The sequence below is a fragment of the Varroa destructor genome, unplaced genomic scaffold (assembly GCF_002443255.2).
Source record: "Varroa destructor unplaced genomic scaffold, Vdes_3.0 BEIS01000004.1, whole genome shotgun sequence".
NCBI lineage: Eukaryota > Metazoa > Arthropoda > Arachnida > Mesostigmata > Varroidae > Varroa > Varroa destructor.
This window is the reverse complement of record NW_019211457.1, coordinates 30071255-30096197: the sequence shown is the minus strand read 5'-3', so window position 1 is coordinate 30096197 and position 24943 is coordinate 30071255. Positions and strand designations below refer to the sequence as shown.

The 24943-nt window shown below is 43.7% G+C and overlaps 2 protein-coding genes across 4 annotated transcripts in view; both read right to left on the bottom strand.

The window, feature by feature from the left end:
- LOC111249514 (inactive tyrosine-protein kinase 7-like) overlaps positions 1 to 24943 on the bottom strand; it is a 194101-nt gene that overhangs the window by 43878 nt on the left and 125280 nt on the right. The gene's annotated exons all lie outside the window — the stretch shown is intronic.
- fy (fuzzy planar cell polarity protein-like protein) lies at positions 1872 to 5125 on the bottom strand. The gene has a single exon (XM_022803478.2). The coding sequence runs from the start codon at positions 4665 to 4667 to the stop codon at positions 3447 to 3449; it is 1221 nt and encodes a 406-aa protein (XP_022659213.1). The 5' UTR covers positions 4668 to 5125; the 3' UTR covers positions 1872 to 3446.

Below are 24943 nucleotides of genomic sequence, written 5' to 3'. Positions count from 1 at the left end.
CAGCTTCGTCCACCACAAACCCCTGCCAATCCTGAGTTACAGCCTGGTGGAGGTCCCCAAGGTAACCCAGTTGTCCCCCTCAAACGTTCGTATAAGCTGAAACAGGCTCTATATAACCGTAAGTGTGTGTACAGCAGCAGAATATCAGCCGCCCAGTAAGACTAGCTGGCAAAAGCGACCCAAAGAGACGCACCCCGAAGCATGTCTTTCGAGGAGCTCGCGCTTGTGGGTGACAGCATAATTTTACCATTTAGCGGGGCCCACCACTCGCTACCGAAGCCACGATGGCTGCAGGGTCTCGGTCCGTCCCTCTCTTTTTCACTGTTTTTCTCAACCCCATTGCGTTAAGACCTTCGTTGCCTAAGCTGACTCATTCGCCTGCATGCAGCAGCAAAAGCTTGGCCAGGCTGTCTGAGCCTGCTCAATCGCATACTAGGATATAGGAGAGAAGGGCCTCTAGAGCAGCTATTCGATCGCCATTGCTTCCGTGCAACTCCGCGTGAGCACCCACGACACACGGGGCAGCCACAGGCCAGAGAAGACCTGGCTTTTCGAAAACTAGCCGCTTCTTTAAGCACAGCGTTCGAAGGGAAGTATATAAATATACATAGACACACACATATATATATATGACGGGGGAAGGAGTTGTCTGAAATTATCGCAAACCAGGGTTCTACTAGGTAGTAAGATGAATGTCGGCGATCGTTCGTCTATCCAGCAACCGCCAATGATAGCCGGTGGGTGACGACGTTGAAATATAGGCTTCGGATTGGGGTTTAGGCTGGGCTCTGTCTTGGTGCAGAAGGGTAGCTCGGATTGACTTCAGGCTGTTTTGCCATAAACAAGTTACTCCCGAAGATCTAAAAGCTCATGGTCCGTATGGTGCATATGCTTGGCATATCCATGTTCGTGTTGCTCCCTCTGCGGGAATCTGTGTATACAAAAAGTTACCAGCTACCGTTCCGAAGTCAGTCGGAGGCGAACTGATCCACTGAACGCGCATCAGTGATGTGGAAGACGAAGCTTTTCTTACGACTCCGGAAGGAAACTGATCCACTCGTATCTTTTCTGTAGACCGCGTAATGAGCCCAACATAGCCATGAAATACGTTTACACCGCCTGAAGTGTAGCTGACTTCAGGACTGCTTCTAGTTATGTTGTCGCCATTGTTGGCGTGGCAACATTAGGATAACTTGAAGCCATGGGAAACTCCCGGGCCTAGAAAAGGAACGCAACGCAAGGGACAGTAAGAGCGCTCAAAGAGGAGAGAGAGAGAGAGAGAGAGAGAGAGAGAGAAAGTGAGCCCCCGCTTAGAAAGGTGCAGGTTATCTTTAACAGCGAAGTAAAATATCCAACGACAGAGATGGGAGAGCTTTAAGGGTGAATATGCATATCTTTAAACGCTACAGCACGACGACACTGGTGTAGACTGAAGTGGAAGAGGTAAACCGGTGGTTCAAACGGACCCGTTCACCATATGAACGAATCTGTTTGTATGAACTGAATTTTCAGGTCGACCCAACTATGCGCAGTTACACACCTTTAACAAAGCAAATTCGTGTGAAGTAAGATAGCAAAAGAAGCACAGGTGCACGCATGCGATTCAGAAGATTGGTAATAGTAGTAATACACATTGTACTGCAAGACATCTACCTTCGAGACCATCAGTTTTCCCCTAACATAAAACGGATGCATTTCCGCTTGGCGTACAGACATCATTATTATGCATTAAGAAATCAAGAGTACTTTTGTTAGATACGTAGTTTCGTTTTCGATTTTTGTCTGTTTTGCTCATAACAGAATTAAAGAAGGGTATTCGACAAAGCTTACTATGCCTGTTGATAACTAGATTGTCAAAAAGACCATATAACTTTAGCAACAAATTACTTTTGTAAGAAAAAGAAAACCCTTTATTTATATATTCTGTAAGCGATAACACTTAGCACAAATACGGTCAAGTCCCAATACTAATTAATTCGTTTTCACTTAGAGTTTTAATGCTGCACAACTTCCCTACTACACCGATATCTGAAGTCTTCCTCGTTATCCACCTACAAAGGCACAACTTGTAATACAATAGGCATTTGCGGGTACCGCATTCGCAATCATTTCAGGAAAAAACGCAGAACTGCTAAATAAAAGAAAAATATAGGGGACAGAAACAAATATAATTCACCTCGCTTTTTTATAGTAATGGGGCGTTATTCTGAGATTTTAATACAATAAAAGCTTCAACGGAATCTTCCCGGGTCAGAAATTCGCGTTACAAAATTTTTTCTTTAGGCAAATTTCGAAAAATGGGGATATACGGGACTTGTAAGTATTTCTGTTGTAACTTATCGAACTTCTGCTGAGCGTTCCGTTTATCTATGATACTTTTATAAACTTGTTCAATTTCAAATCTATATGAGATCGAATGGTGTCTATGGCAGTCTCACACAAAAATTAATAGGACCGAGACCACAACCCAGGTTAGTATGAATGTGTATATGCACTATACTAAGACATCATGGCCTTTCATTTGTTGTAACATATGTCGTCGCCGTCAACAACTTATCACCTGGGTTACTTTTGAAAGAAATGTAAATAGCTAAATTGGCCTAACGCATCGTTTGGACAAAACGGCTTGTGCACTACATGGCCGATAATTGTGAACATAGATCAGCCTACACTATGGATAATTATACAAAAATCATGCATAGCCAGCATTATTGTACGGGTGACAATCCGGTCAAATTGGTTTGTTTTAGAGAATGATACGCACAGTTCCTTTCCTCCTCTCGAACTCATAGATGGCGCCACATTCGGGTTATTCAAAAGCAGACTTTAAACCTACATTAGACTAATCATAATGTTTTACCTACCTAACTTAGTAGTAAATAATTAAGAAAAACTTCTGTTATAGCCATAATCACAGCCAATTATAGGAAGAAAAATATTTTCCTTCTAGTTTTACACAATTATTTATGGCTGACGTATATTTTTTTTTGTTCAGTCATATCATCGAAGCGTTTTCGACGAATATGATGCCTTTCTTGCTCATGGCAGAAATTGACTACAAGTAAATTTTGACCTATATAACATTTTGAATTCAAAATTTTTCCATATATTCTAAAATATTATACATGGGTATTCTTCAATCGCTATAAGGTAAAATCAACCATTGACTGACACTTAAAAAAATTGCAATCAAAAACGGATTTCACTTGCAAACATCACCAGCGACACACGACGAAAAGTTAATGGTGCCGCTATATTGAATAATGAAGCTACAAAGTTACAAACCATAGCATTCAATGAATGCTATGGTTTGTAACTTTCAACTTCAACTCGCAGGTCCACGCATGATGGGATATAATATTTTTCGCGTAAGTACAGGCTTATCATGTCGTATATATTCCTCTGGTTGGGGCTATATATTGACTTTGTTTGTCTTTTAGTTTTCTCTACGAGCACTTTGACGAAATGTATTTAAATATTTTATCTACTAAAGTGCTGACGGCGAATAAAGGAACATTGCTAAGCACAACAAACAATTTTTGCCCATCGTGTACTCGATGACAGGCCACGTAGCTATTTGGCAATTCACCGAAACGGCAAAAGCCATCAGTTTCCTCCGTGCCAAAGTTGAACTTCACGCATTCCTGCAGTTGAAGCATGACCTTTAGCTGGGGATCGGCAAACCATCGCAAATGATGCCTTTTGCGGCCTACAAATGATAAGGCCGCTACCGAGTGGTGCAAATTCTCCAGGATGGTCCTTCGGCTTTCTCGGAGCCAGGCTGTCGTATTGGCTTCGAGAACATGGGGTGGAAATGCCGCTAGACCAAGGGCATGCTCTTCAAGAATAGCTATATTTGTTTCCGGAAGCGCTAACACACATACTCGGAAGTTTCCGCCGACACATACAACAACGAGTCGATTACAGCTATCTGGCGAGCTATCCGGTAAAAATATACCGCCCTCGAATGCCCTCTTGTTGGCTGCCATCTCAACGAATGCTGCCTGTAGCACAAGAATCGACTGATCGCCTGTCGGCAAAGCGTTGAAACTTTTAGTTCCGAGGAGCAGAAAATCCTCGAATACGACGAACCCATAAGAGGCGTCAATTCGTGTCGTGTAGGCCTCAAGGTAGACGGACACGTTCTGTATAGCAGGTCCAGCTAACAGCGGGTGATAAGGAATAGTTGCCGGCAGGATACATGGGGGACGAAAAGTTTCGCTAAGCGGTTCGCCTTGCTCGCGTTCGCCAATCAACGAACTGACGAGTGCGTCGATGATAGCCAGGCCTGGCTTGATGTCTCGTTTCACTCGTTCGATACTTATCGAAATGTTTTTCAAAGAAGATAATCCCGCATGAAAGGTAAGCACCTGGAAGATGCTATCCAACAGCTGACGAACAAGTTCCTCGGAAACGAAATCCGGCCGGCAGTCGGATAGAAGAACAAGAGTCAAGGTGATCGCGTCATAATAGACCTTCCAGTGAACGGCTGTACCGTTGAACGTCTCTGAGCGATGAAGCTGAGCGCCACGAAGAGCACAGAATAAGTGGACTCCATTGAGGGTGCCAATTTCGGCGAAATTCAACGGTGATTCCGCTGCATTTCCTAAACTTCGACTAAATATAGGAATGCCACTATCACTTGTGAGAGCAAAAACATGTGCCATTCTTGGGCGAGTGATACTTTTTAAAATACTGCTAACGTTACGCAAAAAGCTTTTGTGATATTTGAGTCCGAGAAAACAGTTGGCATCAGTGAGGAATCCTATCGCTCGCAGTTATCTGCATTTTTCTTAGTGCACGAGAAAGCGTTGTATACATCGGCACCGGGCATTATCTATCGCTCATTCTTGTCAGCAGGGCATTCTACTTGAATATCTAAAAAGTTCTGGCAACACTATCTAATAACAAGGGCCGAACACAACTTTCTAAGTTAATTCTAATTTTTGATCACCGTTTCACCATATCTTCTCTGGCGTTTGGTAAACAATGGGTCGATAAAAATGGGCCAACACTGGATATAAACAATGAGGCGCCGGCGCTCTGAGCGGCACTTCAATTGAAGCTGTCGTCCGAGCAGACGGATGCCAGAACAGCGACTGGCTCCCGCGAGGACGTGCTGTCAGACAGAAAAGTGAAGGGGAGAGAAGGTTGAGCGGTTAATTTAAAAAACGGTAATTCAGCTAAGGCAGGCATCAGTATAGGTGAGCAGCCCAGGATCTAGTCACAAACCTGATAAAAAGCTCCAGATAGTTTCAAGCTTTTTAGCTTATTTGTTTGTTCTTACTGGAGGGCACTTGGAAAACAGCTATTGTACATTGATTGTGAGTTGTATAAATATAGTTGTATTATATCATATTTGTTGTATACGTTACATTGCCTTCGATATGTATAGATATATATATATATATATGTTTTTTTGTTTAGTTTGATATTTAATCTGTAATGAATATATGCAAAAATTCATGCTTATTGTTGATGATTATTGTTAATTTCCTTTACGAATATGTTGTATTGTCTGAGATACAAAAGGGGACAAAATCAAACGATATAAGCCCTTGCGGCTTGATAATGCCCTTGATAATGCTTTTTGCGTAAATTAACACATTATAATAATTGTATCGATGGTATAAGGGGTCCGCCTTTAATGAAAAGGCTAACGACGCTGTTGACCATAAAACTTGGAACGGTTAGTATGAATGAACCTGTAATTAAGTACTTTTTTTTTGGAAAATTAAAAAAAAACACACGGCATGTAAGTTAAATAAATATTTGGAATGCGACGTTGGGATGCGAAAAAAAAAGCGACGTTGAAGCACTACTTCAGAAAGGATATGTTCCAGCATGACAAAGTCTCTCTGCCCTGTTTTGAATCTAAACATGAAATAAGCATATATTTTTTTTCTTTAACGGATTCTATTGGTGGTGCATTTTGTACTGAACTAGGCCGACTTAATCTGTTTTCTCTAGTACGGTTGAATTTCTTCTGGCGAACAGCTGTGATAGCCGATAGCCTTATAGGTACCAGTTTTTCGTTTTTGTAACGCCTTCGCCTTGTCCGTAGATAAAGCGACCTGCTAATAATAACTAGTCACCTCGCAAAAAAGGAAATCTCTTTTTTTAAGTTCTTCATATTTGAAATGTTTTCTAGCCCGCAACTTTGGCAATAACGTCTAGAAAGCAGTTAGTTGAACGATGGCATAAAAGCTGCGTTTTAGAATTTCTAGGTACATCACGTATGTTTTAATTGCATACAATATTTGTGCAACATAATTTTATATTTTGACGTTGAGCGCAAGAGGTGCGCTTTTTTATTTCGTGCGCAACCCATCCTTGAATGGGATCGTTCGCTTAAAGCGATTCTTTTCGAAGTTTACTTGATTTGCAAAATAACAATTCTGCCCCCAGGGCATAGTTGACGTCATGTCGTAGCAAACAACAACCTGCATACGCACACATCGCTGACAGCAGCCTCCGACGGCCATTTTGGTCGCCATAAACCTCCAACATGCTGTTCACCGTACGAGAGGCAACTGTCTCGTGAGCTACCACAAGTACTTCTAACAATTTAACGGCATACGGTATGCTGCCCTGGTACAGGGTCGTCTACGCCCGTTTTGGTCACATCAAGGCGAATCCGAAGCACTCTGCAGGCTCTTCGCAGGCCGATCACGTTTGTCACTGGCGGTCGTCTTGTCGCAGGATAGTTGCGGCCTATGCTACGCCAAAGGACGTCCCGTGCAGGTCGCTTGTGAACTGTTCCTAGTGTGCTGCAATGTTAGCGCTGGAGTGTTTTCCTATAGAAACAGAAGCTTGTTGTTGCCGCCGTCGGTGGTGTCGTCATTGAGGATATCGTTTTGTTGTCTTGAAGTTGCTGGACACTTTGCCACCATAATACGCCATAGCTTAGGACTAAACCGAATACTGGGTAGTGAGAACCTAATCGCCAGCACCTCAGCTGAAGACTCGTTTGCCAAGCACGGTCCGCCGTCCATCGGCCCCGGGGCATCAAGAAAATGCGAGCAAACCTCACCGACCGCCAACAGATGCCGTAAAGGGAGGTACTGTTAAGCAGTGCAATAATCCAATAGCAGGACCATGAACATGGTTCGTCCCAGTACATATGCGGCAGAATGGGAAAGAACTGAATTCGCGGCTATGCGAGACGAGCTTCGGTTTTACTTTCATGTTTGTCTCTATTCCTTTCTCTCTTCCTCTCAGTTTTCTCTACGTCTCTGTACACAACTGGTCAGGACAACAGCGACTACATGCACAATCATGCCCAGTTAGCCCCTGCGTCTTCGTCTGCACACCGAGCTACCACCCACACCCGACCGATCTTGATAAACAATAGTCTCGCCCCAGCCTCGTTTTTGCCCCCTTACAGCATGCCCTTACACTTATACCGAGCATTAGAACCTTCCTCTTTCCTCTGTAGTAAGCTCATAGACGTAATCGGCAGGACAAATTCACATACCACGTCGCATGAATACGCACCAACAAAGGTGTCCCATAGTCTGTAAGTGTGCTAGCGTGTGTACGCTTCACAAAACCATACACAACTATATATATATATATATATATATATATGGGTAAATGCGAGCTGGCACACAAGACAGCTCGGTAGAAGTCGAAGGGACCAGTATCAGTAAGCATGGCTCTTTTTCTTCTGTATTGTGCTCGGCGTGAGCGAAATGAGCTCTCCGCGTCGGCCGCTGACTAGCAGGTGCCACCTATGGAGGTACGTCTTTTTCAGAGGCCCCAGCAACCGCCAGCAGCCGAGGTCGCCGTTACTTTACTACCGCCAAGCGTGAGGCACTCGTCGAGCTATTGTTGGTCATAGAAAATAGCGGCGGAGGCGCGGGAGAATGAAGGCGAGGAATGGTGCTGTTGTATTTGCCCCCGTACTGCAAAACATAAAAAAACTAGCTAGCTAGCCTTCGAAGATGGCCGAGAAATCATGATTGGAGGGCACTGGAGGTTTAGAGGGGGCGAAACAGGAGTCGCAGAAACGCAGCATGCGCCGTTCACCATGAAAGCACCACACTCAGCTGTCTTTCCGCAAGATCTCCAGTCTCGTTCGGTCTTGTGTCTTTACAACGTTCCTTCGATGCAATCTGATTCTCTGAGCCTGCTCCGTCCGGTTCCGCCGGTCAGGTCATAGCTGCGTCATTAAAACAGTGCAATATAGAGTGGCTGTCTTAAGGCAGTTAGAGCAACAGAAGAGGCACCAGCTTGTGCTTAACTACTCCAAAAGCTCTTCGTATCTCCTATTCTGCTTTCGACTTCTTTACCTTCCTTTATGCCCCCATGGGTGTTCGGTTTAGATGAAATCCACTTAATAAGCATATCCCCGATATTCGTTCTCTACATCCAGAACGCTGCGTCATTTCGAATCAAGCCAATATACGATCACACCTGGTAGTTCCGCTTGATCTAGAATAGCGGTGATATCCTTTTATTAATGCTATCCCTGCCCTAGTTTCTCATGGCATGATGCAAGCTTTTTTATTTCCTGCCGCAGACCTTCTCGGTTCGTTTTGTATTCCGTTATAAAGGATCTTGTCTACGTTGTCACCGCTAGATATCTCTTTACTCGTATCACTGAAAGAGATTATGGTATGGAGTTTATGATCCTGGCAGTGAAACCGGGACTTTCGCGTAACATCCGTGGTGGATAGACGGGCTTACCTAAATGGCATCTAAAGACTTCATTTTCTACCGTTTAGTTGGGCCGGTATAAGTGAATTGCTATCTGTTCCACAGATCGTAATCACCGTCATGTTGGTTATCCAACGTAGCTGTATGTCCGTGCGTTTCTCCAGGTGAGTCGAAGAATTAAAGAACACACGCGTGTGTGCGGTTTGTCAAATTGCGAGCGTTCATATTGGAAGGAATGCGCTTTCAGAGTCATGTCTGTTAGTAAACTTATCATCTTTCATAGTGTAGTAGCCAAACGACTCCCTTTCCGTATGCTGCAAGATATGGTGCAAGGTGAAAACGACTGCGGCAGCCTGCGTGGGGTTTAGCTGCTTTTAGATCAAGAGTGGACTCTCGCCGTTTCTCGCGGGGTCAACCCAAGCAGGGTAAAATAAACAAGATGATTTATGTAAGCCCAAATTGCTCCATTGTGAGCCAACCTGCTACGGATCACCCCAACTGCTCCACAGGGAAAGTAGCGGAGGCCGACTTCGACAGTGGTCTGTTCGTTCCCCACATCACGTGAGTTGTTTGTCGACCTAGACAAGATGCTGCCTTTGCGGGTGGAGTTTACGAGTCGACCTGTTGTGCGCCATATTAGTTGGACAAACGTCCAACAAGTTGCGCTATATTAAAGATCAAATGTACACCCAATTGGCATGAGAGAGCAGACGACGACAACATTTTGTCTTTGTAGGAGTCAAAGGTGTGTAACCTATCGTTGTTGCGTAAACAGATATCTCTGTAAAGAATGGAACAATGAATATCGGAAATGGCAGAATATTTGCATATAAGTGTACATACTGCAAAATGCAATAAATATGTTGGCATAGAACAGCTTAAAGCTTTTCTTTAACATGGCGTCTATCCATATTAGACCACAGTAAATCTATGGCTAAACGCCCTTTAATTTGACTGATATGTGCAATGCAAACTTCACCAAAATTTCTTTATTTACCGTGATATCAATGGAAGGGCAATTCGCTATAGGAAATAAATCATCACTGTGTCACGTCCTATGGAAGCCTTGATTTCTTTGAGTTATCTAACCACAACGCTATTGTAATAATTGTTTTGTGTTAAAATTTAGCAAAGAAAATTACCATATATATGAAAACAGTTAATATTACTAGTTATAGATCCGGCACAGTCATTAAGCGTTGTTTGGCATGACTGGCCTTCAGCACGAAATGACGCACGCTTGCATCAGGTTTTGAGCCTAGACAATATTACATGGTCCTAAATTTAGTAGAGGTATATATTGTCATCGTAGATATATACAACAAAGCAATCGCTTTGAACGGAATAATAGAAACTGTAATCTTCTTGGAGTTGTACTTTCGCCATTTTCGTTTTTTTTTTCTTATTTTTTTTTATCTTTAACACCTCTGGTTATTTTTACTCTAAATAAGTCCTCGGATTCAGCTCTCATAAGTATAGCGTTAGGGACTTGCACTTACTAGAAGGTTTAGCACGCCTAGTAGGCTTTGGTGATCTTATTTGAGAGTTTCCCAACAGACCTATGAGACGGTATGGTAACCACTTACCAACATTTTTACAATTTAACATGAAGCCTAAATCAGCAATGACCGCAGCTCATGGTTACTATGGCAACACATTCAGAAAGATGTGTGGTAAGCAAGGGCCACATAAATAATTCCGTTATCATTTTTGCATTTTGGGACAAGTTTTAAAAAAACTTTGTGAATATTTAAAAATAACGCTGCTAAGGCGACAGGGTAAACTCATGAATACAGCGCATACATTTACTAATACATAACATAGCATATCCATTAGGTTGACCGACCTCTATGACATCGGCGAACGTTTTGGCTTGTCTAAAAAACGAGTCTTACGTATTATTTAATGTCAAATCTGTTTGACTTGGTTTTTGATGCCCGTTTAAAGCACCACAAAAAGAAGACATGCTATTCTTTATCATGAGGTAAACGTGCTGCTCGGCTGCGAAACGATCCCTCCATAACTACCAGTCAATTCTAAATTCGTTGCTTGGACGATGTGACATTGCCCTGTTTCCATTACAAAAATAATCTGTCTAGGGAAATAGAGGGGTCGTCTTCGACAACTGAGCAATGCAGGTCTTTTTTAAGCCCCTACAGATACAGACTCCAAAATTCATTCCTGCATGGCATCCATGTTAGCGCTCATTCTATCATGGTGTCCATCTACACAAGCGGGGCACCGTCGGGGGCTATTAAGCAAGCTACCAGTTGTCGTCATCCTCACCAAATAGTCTATGTTTACGACATTTCAATCCCGAATGAACGCACGTCATTGTGAGTGCGGTGTGCGGCGGGCTGTCGCCGGTACCCCACATAGCAGAACGTACATACCGGGATACGCGACGAGCTAGTAGAGCTATTTCCAAGAAACACTCGAGTCAGTCTGAGGCACGAGCATAGCTCGCCATGTGCTATTTCGCGCATTAGATTTCGACCAGGCGCGTGAAATTCCCCGTTCTGTTCCTGCCCAGCACCCGCTGTCCCGTTCCTTTGGACTATACCTAAATGCCCCTAATACTTTGCTGGTACAGTTGGAGTCGTTTCTCTTGTAAAGTAGAGCGAGTATAAATATAGCCACTGCCTTGTCAACGCTTACAGTTAGAGGATGTGTATACAGGGTAAAGCGAAAGTAAGCTTCAAGTGAAAAAGAGGTTGAAGTATACAATCAGAAAAAGGTCAAGCTTTGAGATGTAAAAAAAGGTAAGTTCACAGTTGAATCAGTACCGGCATCAATTGTGTACCTGCTTTCTTTAGTCGACAGATAGATAGTCTACTGCTGTCATCTTTGTGCTTATATCTTTCTTACAATAAATTTACTTTTGCCCCATCCTATATATACGAATACGTAGATGATCGCACGGTGCTCTGGCGCGATTTCCGAATTTCCCGATAGTACGGTGCACGAACACGAGCAGCGACTTGTCAAGTTCTTCTCACAGATGCGTTTACTCACGTAGCTGTACGTTCATATAGGCAGACGAAAATGTGTTAAAACTATTCAGAAGGTGCATCTATTCGTGGAGAACGGAAGGTGGGTGCCACTGGAGAGACTGGATGGCTACATGGATGAGTTGAAGAGATGGGAATGTTATCAGCGAGCGACACTCTTCCAGGAACTCGGTTGCGGCGATTGCGCCTGCTGTCGTCTTACCGAGGGATCGCTGTGCTGTCCTGCTGCTTGCTCCATCAGATCTGTTCCCCTATGTCGATTTAGATGTGTACGCATCAGGGCCTGCTTAGCCGGTTGAATTGTGCCCCCTTACAGTCGGTTTTGTAAGTCTCGGCTGTTGTGAGAGCTCCTCACGCCTCTCATACCAGACCGCCCAGCTCGGAATCCCAAGAAAACACTGATGACATCGACGTCGACTATTGCAACCGACGACGGGCTCCCACTGGTCGGGTGCTAACGCCATCTCTATATGGAAGATTACTCAAAAATTATCTTCCCTTACTCATGCAAGAATGAATGAGAGGACTGCGGAAAGAAAAAGCAAAAAGAAGTTTGCTCAGCCCTCCTCGGCCGTAAAAATCCAAGGTGCCAACTGACTTGCCTAACACACAAGCATCGCAGTCAGGAGTCGTCCTTTTACATGATGTTTCCTTGTGAGGTTGCGGGCCTGTTGAGATCGCCCGCGTATGCGACCTTTCGTCGACGACTGCCGTCGTATTTCCTCTGTCTGTCTGAAAGTGTGTGGAAAACAGTAATGTCACTGTATGTGCTCAAAACTCGCACTCGAATTAGAACAAGCATGGCACGCTCGGAAGAGAAAGGCTCTCAGGGTTCTGACGAGTTAGACAAAGGACCAAGTAGCAGCCAAGATACGCTGATTCGCCTAGCCACCGTTCGAACCATCGAGAAAGCACAAAGATACCGGTGAGAGGCTGGATGGTTGGCGTCTCGGCATGGTTATCGTGGAATCGCCAAGCCATGTCCGAGCCCGCTGACGAGTAGGACGGTTTCGAAGAAGTGTGTCAGCGGGTTGAACATTTGGAACTTGATGGGCACCTTTTTACGGGGGTGGGCGGAGTTGGGCTTCGGCATAAGGGCTGGTAGGGCACAGCATTGAGAACAACTGGGGACTCACCTCGAAGAACCGACTTGAAAGGAGATGGGATGAAATTCGCCTAGACGGGTCTTCGACTGCCGCCGGTATTTCGTATGTTTTTCGCCACGCCTGCCTGCCCACCTGACTGACTGACGCTCGAGGCTGTCCTTGCCGTCGTGGTCATGGTTCCAGCGAAACAGAAACGACCAGGACTACTATGATAAGAGAGTTATGAGCCCGAAAATTGTAGAAGCCAGGACGCCCAAAAAAAAGATGAAACCGACAAGGAAGGTGGACGAAAAGGGAAGAGGGCGTCTTGCGGAGCGGTAGCGACAAAAGGAGAAACAATACGGCAGTGGAAACAGAGGATTCAGGACAAAGAAAGCGAAGACAGCATGATAAATGACCCTTTTGCGTTCAGGGTCCACACGGGGGCATGGAACTCGAGGGTGATTTCGTGGGGGATGACCAATATGATCAAAGACTGGCAAGGCATCGAAAGACAGAGTAATTAATGAAAAGCAAATACACGGCGTCGCTAATGACGAGCGTGTACAATAATTGTTGCAAATATGGATGGGAGGAAAATAATGGAAGCAATTTGCAAAAATTATAAGTGGTAATACGGAGATACAGTAATATTTTGTGTCACCCTTTAGATTGGCTCACTGACGTTTGTGATAAGGGTTGCCGGTAAATGTCGATATTATGAGATAACACAGATGTGCAGTAAAGAAATATGAATCAATAGGCATATGCTCTCTCTTCAAAGTGACTTTAAATCACATTTGTTCTTGAGTAGACAATTCATTTGAGGGAGGCATTTATGAACACCCTCTAGTGGGAATGCTATGATATACAAGGTACTTCTTTCCTTGATGAAAGCTTATTCGCGTAGGTGGAGACTTACAAGTGGAGCGCGCGAGTCCAGCACTCCGTGTCGTACATACAAATGCGCGACGGGTTAACAGGCCGAAGAACTTTATACAAATATGGCAAACAAAAAATAGCATACATTTAATCAACATATATATATATATAGAAGTATTACACAAACCAAAGAAATAGGAAAAATTTTTCCGTTATTTACATGTTATTACTCGAGTATTTTATTCTTATATATGGCATAAAATTTTCGTCTTCAGGCAAATTCTTACTTGTGCTGTACAGCAAGAGGTAGGAACTCACAATAAATTAGCTTTCTGCAGACAATTAGCTACCGTTGTAAGAAATAATTAAATATGTTATACTTAAACGGGCTCTCACTGTGTTGGGCGGGTGGACGATAATCTATAACATAATACCGTCACGGCAATATACACGTACATTGTTGTATATATCGAAAGATGTCAACAAGAGGCAAATAAAATTTGCTATATATAGATGAAGGAACGAGTGCAAAAATCGCAAAAGCCGAAACGCTTTGGAGAAGATGGGGGTTGAAAAACGGAGATGGACGAGAAGTGAATAGGGCCTCTTGCGAGGAGTTTGCGACCAACAAAGAAATAGTGCCGCAGTGGAAACAGCAGATTCTAGGCCCGTTTAATTTTTCGTGAATTTATAAGTACTGTTCATTTATGAATTCACTAAAAACTGAATATGTTCGAATCATCCTTAGCTAAACTAAGAGCCTTTCTTTTCCACGACACGCAGACATTAAACGCCGCTGCGCAACACTATGACGCTCCACCAGCTGGACTTTAGTAGATTCATGTAGCGGGCTCTGCTACGACCTGAGCCGTCTGCGTCTGCGTGTCCCCCACCCTTTCTGCGGAGCAGGTTCATGTCGTTCGTTCTTTCCAAACAGGCCTTCCCTCTGATGGCCTGCGCGAGGAGGTAAGGCTGAGATATTCGCGCAATAAATTCACTTAAACGACGAATCCTCATTGCGCACAGTGAGTTCTCTCCCTCCAAACTCTGTTAGAGACAGACAAGAGGGACCTGGAGAATAGCACCCTTACAACGACTTGCACAGTTCCTGGGGCTCTTACACTGCGCAGACGGCGCACAAGGGACCCCCGGGGGTATGCGGCGGGGGAAGAGGAGGAAACGCCGCTACCGCTACGCTAGCTGAATTATTGCGCTTAGCTGCATCGCAAGCCACTTACGAGATAACGCCGACGGTCGTTTGGACGCTCCCCTGAGCAAGTGTGACTTTTTAGCCCTCCTGTGACTGGTTAACATGGAGCTTCAGTTGAGGAACAACACTCGATTCCTCAGTGATTCAGTCTGCGCTAACGGAGGTTCTATTTGCTAGAAAGAACAGCCAAGAAAATTGAAACGGTCTCGATCATACGTCTGTGTTTGTGCGTGAATTGGAAAAATTAGTCTGTTAACTTCTACGCTGAATGGTGCTCACCTATCGCATGCAGTAGGGATACATGTAAAAGACGTTATTGAAACTGATTATTTTATATGATTCATAGAACAATGTGTGCAGCTAAACATTTGTAACTGAGTTAAAACGCGAATTCGGGGCTAATACATTTACACTTTGTGTAACTTAAAAAAAGTTTTGGTGAAATTTGAAGATGTCCGAGTACCGTCACCTCGGTTTAAGGTCGCTAAGGGGCTAGAAGATGAATAGATGAACTTATAAATATCCTTAGAAATAAACTTAGAAATAAATATATAAATAGGATATTACTAAATTATTCTAATAAAACTAAAAATGGAAAAGTATTTCTTAGAACATGAATAAATGATAAATGTGTTTTCTATATGTATCGTGACTAGAGGGAGCCCGAAGACATATTTTTAAGTTCCTATTCACGAAACTCTCATAATCGATGTTTGGTCACAAAAAGGAGATCACGGAAGGATAGTCTTGATTTGTGAACGAAAAGTTCCCATTGCGCAGGTTCTGAATGCCTTTTGTTGCACGACTCTTCTGCCGATAATATAATAACACGACAGAAGTATCAAGTAAATATCATCAGTTAGATAAATGTATTCTCCGCATTGCGTGGCACACTGGTTGGTTATCAGTTCTTCATGCCGTAAATAGAACATCATTGACCCCACTGCACAAGGTCGCATCGGCGCTTTTCCTGGTATTTCTTTCCTTGCTTGATATATAGCCTGCCGGTGGAACCCTCATGACTACGTCCGGCCCTGGACTGCTAGTCTCTTATTCCGACGTGGATCTTTGCTTTCAAGTATCACCCGACCTTCTAATCCGGAATCAGACTCATTCCCGAATCTGGTAACCTCAATCTACATCAAAGAGAAGCTACTGTGCTCGGCTAGCGTAATGTCTTCCGACTGCCTCACTTTTTAGGCCTCATTTCTACGCAGTTCCGTGTGACCCATATACCAATCTGCGAGGCCTGACACACGGCTTACGCTCTATCGCTGACTTGATCCGTCACTTGATTCTTAGCTGTAGAAAGTCCATTTCACTTTCTGCTCCCTTCTCAATCACACTATGTACCACACCCGCTCTCTCTCCTGGTCATTTTCCCTTTCTCGTTGCTTGATAGTAGACGAATTCCGGATCTGAAAGCCAGGATTCCTTGTGTGGAATCGTCTTTATCCCGTACAGAGGATCTTCTGTGCTATTGGCTTGCTAGTTGGGTTGACTGTCGCCGTATACTTGTTGCGACATTCCTGCTAGCCTTAAGAATCTTTGAGGCTTCCTTTCTTACTACCTCAGTGAGTTCCCGTACGTCGACATTTGTGTGTGTGTGCGCGTGTCTGTAGGAATTCGTTGATCTTTGACGCCTGCCGCTGAGAATGTCTCTTACGCCCATTTGAAATGCATGAGATCGCCCTACTTCGCCCAATTCTCCTATTAACCAATCCGATCCTCAGCAGCTCCTCGTTCCGGACAAATACCAAACAATTCGAGGCATCTTACGATGCACCTTCGAGAAAAACATTACGAAAGGCAAAAACTTCGGAGAATTGATCCTTTCTTTTGCTCGCTGCTCTAACAGCGGCAAAAGTGGATATGGTCGAAGTTGAAATTTTTGTTTTGACGGTAGGATGCGCCCTGCCTTCCTGTAACTGATGCTCCACAATATAATCTGACACTTCACAATAAATTTAGTTTAAATCTTTTGTTGCTGCTGCGACTTATATTGAACACCTTCTGTAGAATCAAAGGCATTTGCTATGAAACTTGCATAATTGATGTATTGTGTTATGCTAGCGGAAAAATAATATTGTATCATGGGCACAAATTACACAGTAGACAGGTCTTCCCTTTCAACAGAAAACACGCTATTTTCTTAACGAACTGCCTTAGTGGTCGCTGCCGCAATAAAGCACATGTGTACAGTCTAACCGCCCTCTTATCAGCAGAAAAAATAGGACAAAATGCAAGAAGGTGCATCTTCGACGTCCAAGCCTTATGGCTAACAAAATGGCTATACGCGGGGTTAGGACGGAAGCACAGTTTACACGCCGACCATCCTTTCCAATATTTTCCGATTTCTATTGTTTTTATACGCGCTGTACTGTCTGGATCAGCGTAAGTGTTGGAATCGTCGTACAGGCTTGTAGCACTCGTAAGCTATGTTTTCCACATCTCACACGCAACTTTCTTTGTAATTTTGACCTGTTTGCCCTTTCAATCGGCTTTTGCTATTCTTCTACTTAGGATTTGCCATGTCTGGCGTCTGTTCCGCAAAACCGACACCCCGCAAGCCCAGAAAATCTTTTTGAAGACCCATGTTTGGCTGCGGACCGATTCTCTGTCGCCCTCTGTTATGACCCGTCACCCCGTACACTGATCAGACCTGCGTGTCTTTCTCTATACGACCCCCTCTATCTGCTCTCCCCGGAGGTTACACCTGCCCCGCCAGCAGTATCGTATCCATCATCCTTCAATCTCGATTTCAGCGACAGCGGTATCGCCAGCAACTAAGATTGCTGCTGTGTTTCAGTATGCCAATGCTGCCGGCTTGCTCGTTCCCTTATGCGGGGGCCCCCAACTCTAACTTGGCAACGTTCTTTTGCCGCTCAGCAGCAGCGGCCATAACATCAATGTCAGCCTGAATCAAAATAAAACGCCACGCAAGAGAACGAATCAGCGGCAGTGTTGCGGACATAGCGAAGGAACTGCATCGTCAGCATTTCGTTTGCTACTGCCCCAAACCGTAATGTTGCCGGGTGGCTTGGTGTAGCCTCTATTGCCTTGATGCTAGGCGTGTTCGCCCTTTCTCGAGTGTCCTTATGGTCAATGGCTTCGATAGCTAGCTAGCTCTGGTCGAATCCTTGAGTAGATCCGACCACAGCTAGGCTTTGTTTTAACAGCAGATTCCCTTCCGTGGGCTATAGTTGAGGAAGTCGGTCTCGTAGCCTAGGCTCAAACCTTCAATTCCCCCTTCCGTCGAGCTCCGATATCTCTTGGTTTTGTGAAACAACACCGGAAACGTGGAGAACGAAGACACCCGCGCCACGAGACGATCGGCGTGAAGGGATGCTTGTGGTAGAGGTTTAGGCATGGTGAGGCTGAAGCTGAGAAGAGGAACGCTTTAGGTAAAGTTAGCTGTCAGTGAAGAGGTAGCAACATCGCATTATAGAAGCCTTCAAGGTTAACGTCAAAGCAGGCGAAAGTGATCTCCTATTGTCTACGCAAACGAAATGTTAACGTTCAATTTTGTTTTCAGCCCTTGTCTAACAATATTTGCGCAAAGCAATCATATAAAAGCGACAGGGAATACTAGTAGGGTAAATCCGTTTGGTTACGTCAGTTATCTGTACTTGATGGTTTTCAAAAAAACAGCGTGCCGGGGTAATAATCTTTATATTATTACAAATTAATAGGCGTAAGAGTGCAACATTTAGATTAACCAAAGATAATGATCCTAAGTTCGGCAGTAACAATTCACAAATAATAAACTTTTTAAAAAGCATCCTGAAATAACAAATCAGTGTTTTCAAAGATAGATCATACGTTTTCCTGGCCCTATGGCCAGTAAAGTGTAGTGATGTCATTAACATACTTCGTAATCTTCGCCAGGTAGATACATATTTCGGCATCACGGCCTCTGCAGCTTAAAAGCAATACAGGTTTCTTCATCAGAGCAAGTATTTACTCGTCGTTCCGACATATCAAAAGATGTCGACTGAGTCTATATCTGTGTTTTCACCCTAAGGACTCGTCCTCTCATCTTCAATGTTAGTCGGCGGTAGCCCATGATGAGGTAGGGTGGCCATTGCGCCCATCTGTCTCGACTTCAATTTCCATAGCCAACAACGAATCTTCTCTTTGCCATTGTGCCAGTCTCCGATATTTTTCCTTCACAAAGTCATCCGTACACGCTCAGTTAATTAGAACGCATCGCCAAACCGATGGCTAGCCGTGTTTAGAGCCCTTGGCTCATTGGTGTCGGGAGTTTTTAATGAACTTGTGTCATTTGTTGGCACTCGGCAGGTCTCTGTCATGCTTTTTCGTTTTCCTGCCGCCTCTCCCTTAGGCCAATCATCCTACTCAAGGCTGATCTCTTGCAGACTTTTCCATGTCTAGCGTCGATGTGTCTGGGGAGATATGTAATGGTCGTTTCGCTTAGTGATGGGCCGCCGGGTCGACATCGAGTATATGTATATATGTGTGTGGGGCAATCGGCCGCATGAATGAAAACAGGGTAGAGTGGGTACTGTGGGGTGAGATGACGCTAATAATGGGAATTATCATGTCCACATCGTAGCATATCAAGTATTTCACTTCAGTGCCTGTATCAGCATTCGAAGTTGAACTATTTCGTAAAATTAGGTGGTAATCGGGTAGTGAGTGATGTTGTTTTTGTATTTTTTTTTCAATAGATTTTCATTGCGAGTGCATATGCTGTTTCTCTTGCTAATGAATAATTTTTCGTCAACCGGCATTAATATAGGCCTATGTAATATTGAGTGCGTCACGAATGTATGTAAATATGACGAATGTACGTTAATGAATACTCCAAAAATACAGAAAATGTATCCTTCAGCAAAAAATTAAACGGCCATATAACACATACTATATTGTATGAATCGTTTTCCAGGCCAACCATACAACGCCTTATGCATGAATTTAAAATATTATTTGACCACTATTCCTGGTGGTTTGTTTGCTTCGACAGCTCACGCTTATTGCTTTTCTATTACGTCTCTGTCCTTTTCTAGAGATAATAAACCATATATAATACCACTACTTTTGTTCGAGGTATAATAGCTCATCCCATAATAAACTTGTACAAATAATTCAAATATTGAGGTAGTAGGCGTAGTAACGGTATTGTGAGAAGGGTATAACAAGGCCTCTAAGCTGGACGGAGTCAGTGAACTAGCAGAGCGGACAAAGGTGGCCAACGAAGGCAGACTCTTGTACGCAAATAAAAAACTGTTGAATTCGTTGCTAGACATGCCTGCCTTCAACTCTCGCACATTGTCCACGGAGACCTCTGACGGAATGCCTGAAAAATAGAAGCCTACGCAAGCTAAAGCCGGCCTTAAATTTTGGCATCGGCATGTTGACATACTTATCTTCGGCTAGAGGAAAGTGACAGTAAAAAGAGAAATATAAAAGGATCTGGCTTTGAACTCAAGTTTTATCTGGCTTCAAAGCTTTTATTTGTTAGACGTTCTAGGTCCTTAAGGGTGTTTCGCTAGAATTTTTCTTTGTTAGTAAAGTGCTTTTTTGAAACAGGACTTACAACTAGAAACACAGACGAATTGACGACACCGCTCTTTACAGTCATAAAGGGTTACCTTAATATTGTATGCCTTAACCGAAGATTAAGTGAAATCGCGTGCTAATAGATTCGTTGTCACTCATAGGTAGCCTACTTGAATACCTTTCACTTTCCCTGAAATTGATTTGTCTGCCTATTCTACAAACAGACACGTAAATAGTGGCATGGGTCTTCTCTAGCTAATGGTCATCGAATCTTCTCGCAATACGCATCTCTCCTTCTTATGAGCATATCATGTAGCTCGAGCATAAACATTTCGAATTTAAAATTAAAAATTATTGGTAACTTATACTAACGAATGTCTGACAACTAAGACATTTAAGGAAAATAATACTGTGAATTTCGTCACGCGTCGATGTTGAGTTCCTTTAGAGACAAGACCCTGCTAGCAGGCCAAAACATGTGGTAAGTATAAAATCATTGGTCATTTTGTCGCGACTGAGAGGCATAAAATGTACTATTTTATTTGTTTATTTATTTTATAAGCAATTTCTTGGACGAAAACGTGGTTTAGAAGTTTGCTTATGTTTTTTTTACTTGCATTGTCTGTGGAGTTTTAGTTTAAAGCGGACATTCAGACTTATCCTTACAGACATGCGATGGGATAATCTCCTAATTTTAGATAGTCTTGTTTAATTCGATCCGTTTTTCACAGGTTTTTTTTCCATATTATCAAGAAGCCGCCCATTTTGCGATGATTGTTATGAAAATTGTACAGTTTTAGGCGCCTATCTTCATAAGAAGGGTGTTGTGTACAAAAGACAATATCTCTTCTTTCCTCAGTGAAAAGAAGTCTGTTTTTTTTTCAGAGCACGCTAGCGTCAGCTCTAGTCTGCCTCGCCTCAGTAAGGCGTGCCCTTGCTATTTCAAAACACCGTAACAATAGCTTAAAGGCGGCAGCTAGCCGATTTGCTCAGCCTTTCCACGCCCAGACACGCAGGAAGGTTTCTTGCTATTCTCATTGCTGTCGGCGTTCTTCGGTGGGGTGGTAGTGGTCAGTAGAAGTTAGGCCAAGCAAGCGCCCGTTAGTCTAAGGAGGAGCAAACGAGCAGCTTTTAGCCACTCCCCGTCTCCTGCTTCTTCTGAGCAGACCACCGAAAAGGCCCTGAAAGAGAAGGCGGTGGTTCTGGCAGGTCCCCTGATCGAAGGAGGCACACAAATTAAACGGTGCCGCATCGATTTCGGATGGCAAAAGGGATCTGATCTCATCCGAGACCAGATCGGTCGGCTGATCGGGTGCGCGGTTACCCGAATTGCGCCCTCCCGACTCGTTTGCTTGCGCCGTCCCAAGGCCTGCTTTCACACGGAGGTGTATGGCCGTCGCCTGCCCAATAAATGGTGAACTACATGGTGGAAGAGACAGGGCAAACGAAGGAAAACCGAGGTTAAACCGAGCTTCTGTGGTTCACACAGCTGCTACACAAACTGTTCAATAGTACCGGCGCTACGACAGCCATCACGCTGTCTCCTACTCGCCCGTTCGACCGCTTCCCCAGACAAGTCCGCATAAGTCCTTTACCAGCCAAGTCACTAACTATGGTCCGTATACTTGGGAAGGGTATATGTCTTGTCTCATTCCTCTATCAGTGAAGCGAGCTGGAAAAGTTTCTATTGAGGTTCGAGTGGCCGATCGCGTCGATGGTCTGATGATTCGCGAGGGGAAGAAATTTACCGAATAAGGATAAGGATTGCAGATTCATATCTTTGATATCCCATCATAAAGCTGTAATGATCACACATTCAAACTCTACCTCGCCCAAACATAGCTCTATTTTGGTCACAGTACAATCAGATGTGAACGATTTCAAAAGCCTAGTTCGAAAGCTTGCGATTGGATCGGAATATATGGCCGAGCCCTTTTGTGAGCCCATAAGCGAAAAGTGGAAACTGGTGTAGACAAGACACTGCTGCCTAGGTCAATTACAGCTTGTAAATATTTTTAGCTAAGCATTCATAAGTTAAGCATTACCCAAAAATAGTTAAGAAGCTTAATTTGGAATCAATAAATATCGCTAATTGAAACTTTAACCCACATAAGTTTTATGATGTGTTAAATTAAATATCCAGTCTACGCTATATTAACTATCGTGAAATGTCGTGAAGCGTCAAAAGACTAAACTTGTCGGTGATTTCAAGTTTATGTGCTAGTACCCTACACATATGCCACAGGTTTTCGATAAAAGTGCCCGAAGAATAAGCAATAGAACAAATTTTCACACCTCATCTCTGAGTCACGTGTTCTTTCGTTGCCTATGCAAAACGATGGCCTTATCCATTTTCTTTAACCACACTTCGGAGAGCCGGAACTATGCTCAACGGTTTGATGGACATCCTGTACCGCCTACGGCGTCGTTCTGCTGCCCCCTTAGGAACAGCAATATCAAAGCAGGGAACGAGTTCATTCAGTGACATCCATATTAGAGGGGGGCGGGAAACGTGGTGCTCGATTGAGCTTCAGACTAGGCCGGCCAGCCTAGTTCACAACCACCGATCACAAAACGACAACATTACGGAACCGGGTTTCAGTCCCAATGCCGAGCACGTTAACAGAGCAGCTAACTGAAGGGTCTATACTAATGGATCTGAAGAAGTGACTGAGTTGAAAAAAAGCTAAAACAACGCAAAAAAACATTGCTATCTACAAGAGAGTATAGTTTCTATCATGTTCGATTGCAGTAAGTACAAGTTAGCTTGTAAACGGTCAACGACAAACTTCACCGGACATCGTTAATCATTTCCAAATTCATCCGGGAGCGAAGAATGACACCTTAGCTCAGATAGGTCGCTGCAATTTTTCATTGCTATCCGCCCATGCTTACACTTACAGCATCAAATGGTAACCGTCTCTTTATATGAGACAGTAAAAATGATCCAACAAGTTTCGTAGGTGTCATAAATATATGTTTGACGAAAGAATTATTTTTAAATCAAACATCCGTAACCATCCATTAGCCGGTCTCCGGAAGTGGATCATCTTAATCGTATTGCATAGATTGGCTAATTTGTTAGAACGATGTTTACCGAGGGTCGGCCAAAAACAATAAGGGGACATTTTTTCAGCCTTTGCATTGGAACAAATCGCTTGAAGCAACTTCAAGCAGATATGCAGATTAGCTTGGCAGTGTCCCGAAAATGATGGAAATTAAACATTGGTTTAGGTGAAAAGAATAAATAGCTATAGTTATAGGTTCGGTTAGGTGCTATAGGTAGGATGTAACGTATTTTTGTCGTATGGCGATATAGATGACCTGAATTGATGGCATTTGGCTGTATAATATTACAGTGCGTCATCCAGCACGTTTTTGTAACTAGAAAGGTAAGTCATAGCCAGTTTTTACAAAGGATCGAGTAATACTTAGTGAGTAATCATATTTTACGGAAATAAGATGCTATGGAAAGAAGGGTTGAGCTGGGCTTTTTGATTTTTCTTTCCCGGTTTGGGTCAGGTATTGGTCGATCGCTAACGACATTTTGAGTCAGCATTATCGCCTTATTTGACAACTTGGAAGTCAAGTCGACACGTTGGTCAAGCCATTAACCGATTCCAGATAAACCTGTTTAGAGCGTATCGCTCTTTTGGTGGCGACATTAGGTGGACGCCGTGAATCAAAACAACCCCTGGTGAGGGTTAGATTGATACCATCAGCGATAATACATATAGATTAGATAATAGCTACATTCCTAGTGATGTTGCCCGTGATTATTATCATATCACGTTATTTTCCCGTACCGTACTGCATTCTTGGTGTGCTTTTTTAGTAATGTCTCTCGATCTGACATCCTCTGTGCCGGTCCCTTTCGTCTCGGAATCTCTGTCTGCCTCAGTCAAATGCCCCGCATTTCTACACGAGTCACGACGATTCTCCGTCCTCATGGGCAGCAACGGCTCGCTATGGAAATTGCTGTGGACTCGTATGCTTGGCACGCGCGAACGCAGCAAGTCGCTCGCAGTCCAGGCCTCACTGAAAGATCAAGTCGGACCATTGTCTTGGCCGGTTGAAGCCTGGACGAAAAAGAGCTAAGTAACGCTGTCACACGACGAACGTTTGAGTTGCTTGTATGCCATCTAGCCACAACAGTCTTCGAGCTGTGACGCACAAGATCTTCCAAACTTCCTTGGTATCTCGGTAGTGATGAGCGAATTCTTCTCTTGTACAGAGCACACATCTTCTGTAACTACTGTTAAAAGGACGCCAAGCATTGGTTGAATAGAGTACCTCGAAGCGCCGTTACGGCCTGAAGGAAGGAAGCGAATATGCTATGCCATACAGGTACACCCGTAGATCAATAGCGGAACAAAATTGCCCTATTTCTCGTTTCACGCAGGCTAAGACCCTTTAGCTATTGGCATCCCCCGCTAAAGGAAGATGCGAGTGCTAACTGTGTACGTGCTTTAAGGGATGATCTGGCAGCAGTATTATAAGGAGAACGTTGATTTACGTATTTGATGTTTCCTAGGTTAAAACGAATTTTTATGATGAAGCATTTGATACGT